General features: G+C 41.3%; 1 protein-coding gene across 1 annotated transcript; it reads left to right on the top strand.

Annotated features, from left to right (window-relative positions):
- Positions 1 to 2,674: 2,674 nt before the first annotated feature.
- LOC121049595 (multiple organellar RNA editing factor 1, mitochondrial-like) lies at positions 2,675 to 4,328 on the top strand. Its single transcript, XM_040507381.1, has 2 exons — positions 2,675 to 3,068; positions 4,307 to 4,328. Exons 1-2 carry the CDS (start codon positions 2,683 to 2,685, stop codon positions 4,311 to 4,313), a joined length of 393 nt encoding a protein of 130 aa, XP_040363315.1. The 5' UTR covers positions 2,675 to 2,682; the 3' UTR covers positions 4,314 to 4,328.
- Positions 4,329 to 6,312: the final 1,984 nt, after the last annotated feature.

Raw genomic sequence — 6,312 nt, 5'->3', positions numbered from 1 at the left:
ATCAAATTAGAATGGCCGAGCAAGATATTAGCAAAACGGCATTTCAAACTCATTCCGGTCATTATGAATTCCTAGTGATGCCTTTTGGGTTGACAAATGCGCCTTCCACCTTTCAATCAGTAATGAATGAAGTGTTACGGGATTACCTGAGGAGATTTGTGTTAGTCTTCTTTGATGATATCTTAATCTACAGCCCTACCCTTGAGACACATCTTCAGCACTTGGAGCTAGTCTTCCAACGACTATTACAACACTCACTCACTGTGAAAGAAAGCAAATGCAGCTTTGGCACTTCAAAGGTGGAGTACCTCGGGCATGTCATTAGTGCGGCAGGAGTAGCTGTGGATCCCTCCAAGATTGAGTGCATTAGGAAATGGCCAAAACCAAAGAATCTCAAACAATTAAGGGGATTCCTAGGGTTAGCCGAATATTACAGAAAGTATGTGAGGGGGTTTGGAATTATCGCTAAGCCTCTAACCAACATGCTTAAGAAGGAGGGATTTCATTGGACCACGGAAGCTTTGAAGGCATTTGAGACTTTAAAGGAAGCTCTAATATCCACTCCAGTTTTGGCCATTCCAGACTTCTCCAAGGAGTTTGTAATTGAGTATGATGCGTCTGATTTGGGTTTAGGTGCAGTATTATCTCAGGAAGGGCATCCTGTTGCCTACATGAGCAAGGCATTGGCTCAAAGACACCTAGCCCTTTCGGTCTATGACAAAGAAATGTTGGCTGTTATCTCGGCAGTGCAGCATTGGCGGCCTTATCTACTAGGGCATCACTTCAAGATATACACAGATCACAAGACCATCGAGCATTTCTTGAACCAAAGAATCACCACTCCAGCTCAACAAAAATGGCTACTGAAGTTAATGGGGTACGACTACTCTATACAATATAAGGCTGGGAAGAGTAACGTTGCTCCTGATGCCTTGTCCCACACCGTAGACCTTGCAGCGATTAGTGGAGCTTCACAGCCAATTCACAAGTATGTTTTAGAAATACAACAAGCTTGTAAGCAAAACCCTGAGGCCTCTCAAATCATGCAATCCCTGCAAATGGATCCCCATAATAAGAAGCACTACTCACTCGTCAACTCCTAACTGTTTTACAAAGGAAGAGTTTATGTCCCTACTATTGACAATTGGAGACACAAGGTCATGGTAGAGTTTCATGAAGGCTTACTCGGAGGTCATGCAGGGAGGACAAGAACATACAAACGCATACACAGGAACTTTGCATGGTCTGGTATGCAAAAAGATGTCAAAATCTTTGTGGCTAACTGTGATATTTGTCAACGGAATCACTATGAAACCATCCTGCCTCCCGGATTGCTACAACCACACACTATACCTGAGAAAGCTTGGAGTGTAATATCAATGGATTTCATTGTAGGCTTGCCAAAGTCCGAAGGGAAATCAGTGATATGGGTTGTGATCGACAAACTCACCAAGTATGCTCACTTTGTCCCATTGTCTCATCCATATACAGCCGTGTCTGTTGCCAAGGCTTTCATCGGTGAAATATTCAAGCTACATGGGCTGCCTGAGGATATTATCTCAGATAGGGACCTTATATTTCTCAGCCTATTTTGGGAATCCTTTTTCAAATTGCAGGATACTAAACTCAGTCGATCTGCAGCTTACCACCCTCAAACAGATGGACAAACTAAAAATCTAAATCGAACATTGGAGCAGTACCTACGATGTGTTGTGGGAGATAAACCTCACACTTGGGTGCAAGCCTTGCCGTGGGCTGAATGGTGGTATAACACTGCGTACCACTCAGCCTTGAGGATGACTCCATTCCAGGCACTATATGGCTATGCACCACTTCCCATAATTCCCTACCTACTAGGCTCCACAGCAGTAGCTTTAGTGGATGAACAATTGAGGAACAGAGATGAATTACTAGCAGTTATCAAAAGAAACTTGCAGAGGGCACAGTCACAATGTCATAGTGAATATGCAAAAAAAAAAAACTAAATTTTTTTCCTTGTCCTTCTAACTAAGGCTAGGAGGTTTTGTGTGTAAAACAGCTTTAGAACTTCTTCAACAACCGTAGCAATAGCAGCTTTCTTTGATTTAGGGCGGGGTTCTTATTTTTGGATCCCAGCAGTCTTCCCCTTTTCTTCGTGGTGTCATCATGCTCAACAATTGCATCCTCTTTCACACTCCTAAAACCTTCAGCTGTCTCAACAAGACCAAGTGACTTGGCAATAAATTTAGTACTTAACTCAGGTACCATTAGATTGTCTCACATTAGCTGAGCATGCTATTTCATATGATGAAGAAAGAGATTAGTTGCAACGTTAGATGGAAGAGGAAGGCATAAGCAAGTATGTACACCTGCTTAATTCTAAATTTCAACAAAGATTATAAAGAAAGTCTATTAGTAGGGTGTAAATTGCAACCATTAGAAAAATAAGTGTAAATAACCAAAATTCAAATGTTATGGGTAAAACGACAGCCATGGTAAAAATCAGAAGGATAATTTAATCATTTTGCCAATAAATAAATGTACCAGAGTTGTTTTTTTTTTTTTTTGGGTTGAGAATATTTATAGAATGACATGAGTTTCCAATTAAACCCCGATAGATAGTCCCCCCAAACACAAAACACTGTAAAACCCTAGCAAAGTCTCTCTCTCTCTCACTCTCTCTCTGCACCAGAAATCAACCCCATGGCGCAGAACCTTCTCCGCCTCCGGCGAAGCCTAAGCAGCAGCCTCGTCGCAAATTTCCACCGCTCTCTATCGTCCACCTCCGCACTCTCCTCTGTCCCACGCTCCTCTTCCCCTTCCCCTTCCTCCTCCTCCCCCGCCGTTGTTCAATCTCTCCAATTCCGATTCCAATCTCGATCATTCAGGTCGTCCTCCTTCTCTTCTGCACGGCCGCCTTACGGTAGCAACAACCAAAATGACGAGATTGGCCCCGACACCATACTCTTCGAAGGCTGCGATTACAACCACTGGCTCATCGTCATGGATTTCCCCAGAGATAACAAGCCTTCTCCCGAAGAGATGGTCAGAACTTATGAGGAAACCTGTGCCAGAGGCTTGAATATCAGGTCACCTCTCTCTCTCTACATGTGTGTACTTCTTTTAGTGTAAACTTGCTTGCAAAATTGGGTTGGTTGGTTGGTAATGTTATTGCTGTTAGATGCTGTATTACAGAGCCAATTGAATGTTAGCTAGGGCCAATAGCGGAGCCATCGACCAGTTTAACCGAATTGAATGATAGAGGAAATGAAAAAACTAACACCATTCAAAGCAAAGCAGAAGTTTCAGCTTATACATATCTCCCTTCTTTGGATTTTTTTTCTGCCTTGCCTACTATGCCTAGCTTTCTGCCAAAAATATTAACCTTGTGTTAGTTCATGTGCTAGTATTTCGTCACTGCTTGTAAATGGTGACTGGTTTTAGCCAGAGCTACCACCGTTATTAGGCTTGAATACGATGAAAGTGTTTTCAACTCACTCGTTGATTTCAAGTATGGTCTTGTTAAAAATGAGTTTTGACAGGATGATCGAGTCAAATGAAGTCGCTTGGGACACAAAGTCCCATTTGCACATAGTTAGAGGGGGACTCGAAATACGTATGTATAGGTGTGGAGTCGGAATCAGAGAGATATAACTTGCTGGTGACTACATGGACACTGGATTTGTAAATACATACATTGGCCAGAATTTGTATTTTGTATTTTATTTTTTTAGAAAGATATCGAACATACAGGCCAGAGCTCAAACAAACTGTGGGCCCGTTTGTTACACAGGATTAGGGACTGAATAAAATAACCCAGCTTTCCGGCATTTGCATCTGTTTACTCTTTAGCCTATGAAACTTTAATTGTTTATTATGTATCAGCTTAAAAGCTTTTCTTTAATTTGAGAGAATTAGGGTGAGTTAGCAGCTTGCTGCTATATGATTCATTTTGTTTAAGAATGAACTGGGTCATGTGGTACTGTAACTAGTTATTTTGTTCTGTCTCTGGAATATCTCTGTTGGGCTTGCCATTGTCTTTGCCACGTTGTCATGAAATTATGATTAATGCTTGAGTGTTGTGTTAATCATTGCAAGTTGATTGACGCCAATTGCCTGATTGGTTGTTTTTCTGGTTTTATTTCGGATGTAATGTAATGCTTGGTTGTGTATGGTTCATTGTTTGTTCGATGCATTCAGTGATTAAAGCACATTGTTTTGGATTGCCAACTGATGCCTCATTGCTTCATTTTTCTGCTTTAATATATCGAACCATATCGGTTATTTGGTTATGGAACTTTAATTGGTTATTTTATTTGTGATTCAGTGTGTAAGAGGCAAAAAAGAAAATTTATGCTTTTAGCACAACAACGTATACAGGCTTTCAGGTGTTGATGACTGAGGAAGAGTCTGAGAAGTTTAATGGTAATTTCAGAGCACTTTATGTTATCTTCAATCATCCTGAGACTTTTAAAAAAGTCAAGATAGTCCTGAGACTGACTTTTCCTTAAACAAGTGTACCTTCAGTTATTTTTGTGTTGCCGGATTCTTTATTTTTCTGCACGATACTGGAAAAATGAGTGGGTGAGCGGTTTAACATCTTGGTGAACAGCTTTGGAGATCCCAGACTCTAATGTTGTCAATGAAGGCACCTGTGCAAAAGTAACAGACCAGCTTGATCAAGAAAAGCCTTATATTGCTTGGAACTCTGGTTCACAATTCAGTATTTGCAACTGCAGCTGAGCACAAATGGGGAACCTGTGTGAGCATATACTCAAGGTTATTAGTGTCTGCAGGAAAAGAAGTCATCATCTGCCATCTGTCAGCTTATTGCAGTTCCGCCTGGCCTTGCTTGATATGCTCCGTTGCCCACCTCATGATTCTTTAATTCTTGATCACGGTGTTTCTTTAGCGGTCTTTGTACAGAACCAGTTAAGTGGACCTAATTTGGAAAGCAGCAATATCAGAATGGATCAGGCAGCTTTAGCTGATGATGATCTAGAATTAGTAAATGAGGGCCCAGTAGGTGAGGAAGTATTATCTCATCATGAGAATAGTTGTGCGGATGAGCATGTTGCTGTGGGTACTGAAACGAGTAGTCCAGTTGCATGTGGAAATGTCATATATAATGACGGTTGTGGAGAAGAAATCACTTCTTCTGAGATGGATGTTGACCCTCATCCATCTGTATTTCTCCCACATTCTGTTGATGTTGTGTCTGGCCATGTCCTCTCAGAAAGCAGACAGAGGCCCTTGTTTAGCACAGAAACTGAAGATTTGCTTTCCGCAGATGATCCTATCGCTAATTCAAGTGGATATGAGGATGATATGTTGATGAAAATTGCGCAAAAAATGTAATGAGTATGGATCCACTCTCCCTTCACATCCCTTGTTCAACCATGGAGTTTGTGGAGCAATGCACAGTGCCCTATTCTAAAGATCTCCACAGCCATGACGTTAATGCCGCCGTTATTTCAAAACTATGTAATGACACTACAGTATATAAGAATACCTTCCCATCTGCATCTGTGCCTGTTGAACCACAAGTTTCAGGTGTCATAGAAAATGAGAGCATGGAAATTGAAAGTGTGGACGGAATGGACTTTGTGGAGCATTGTGCATTAACCAATCCTAATGGTAACCACAGCCATGATATCGATATTGCGCTTACTGTTCTTTGCAAAAGACCCCCTGACAATACTGTTTATAACAGACCATCTATGCCTGTTCAATCAGAAATGGTTGTAGTGGCTGAAACTTCAGGTATCATTTTAGAAAATGATAGAATGGAAATTGGAAGTGAGAATGGAAGCACAAGTAAGCACAATCTGTCTGCTGATAATCCTTCCACCTTGGACGGCGTTCGTGGTTGTATGATAAATGGTTCAGATTGTAGTCAGGATTCAGAGTCATTTGGCAATGCGATGGTTGTGTACTCGGAACCATTGCTCAAGTTCTCATCAACATCATGTTGCAACAAGGAAGAGCTGCCTGTTGAGAATGGGGCCACTGAAACTGGGTCTAGTGAGAAGCCATCTTCAATCACTGAATCTCATCTTAAAACGTGTAAACTTCAAGAGGGTTCCGAAATCATCAACAACAATGAGGTGATCCGCCAGCCAGTTATCAGTGACATCAGTGTTACTTCTGCCATGGGAAATGCTCGAGGTGAATTTGCTAATGCGTTTTGACTACGGATTTCAACAGACGTGACAGGTGGGGTAAAATATTGGTGCTTGAATGAGCGTCCTTGAACAAGAAAAAAAAATAGTTTTTAGGGTATTTCTTCATGTACATACTCTTCAATAGATCCAACTATATAGGATTTTTGTT

Source organism: Rosa chinensis, chromosome 5 (genome assembly GCF_002994745.2).
Source record: "Rosa chinensis cultivar Old Blush chromosome 5, RchiOBHm-V2, whole genome shotgun sequence".
NCBI lineage: Eukaryota > Viridiplantae > Streptophyta > Magnoliopsida > Rosales > Rosaceae > Rosa > Rosa chinensis.
This window is presented reverse-complemented; position numbering and strand designations above follow the sequence as displayed.

Excerpts from the sequence above, each read along its gene's own strand:
- LOC121049595 (XM_040507381.1), top strand. The coding sequence starts at position 2,683 with ATGGCGCAGAACCTTCTCCGCCTCCGGCGAAGCCTAAGCAGCAGCCTC.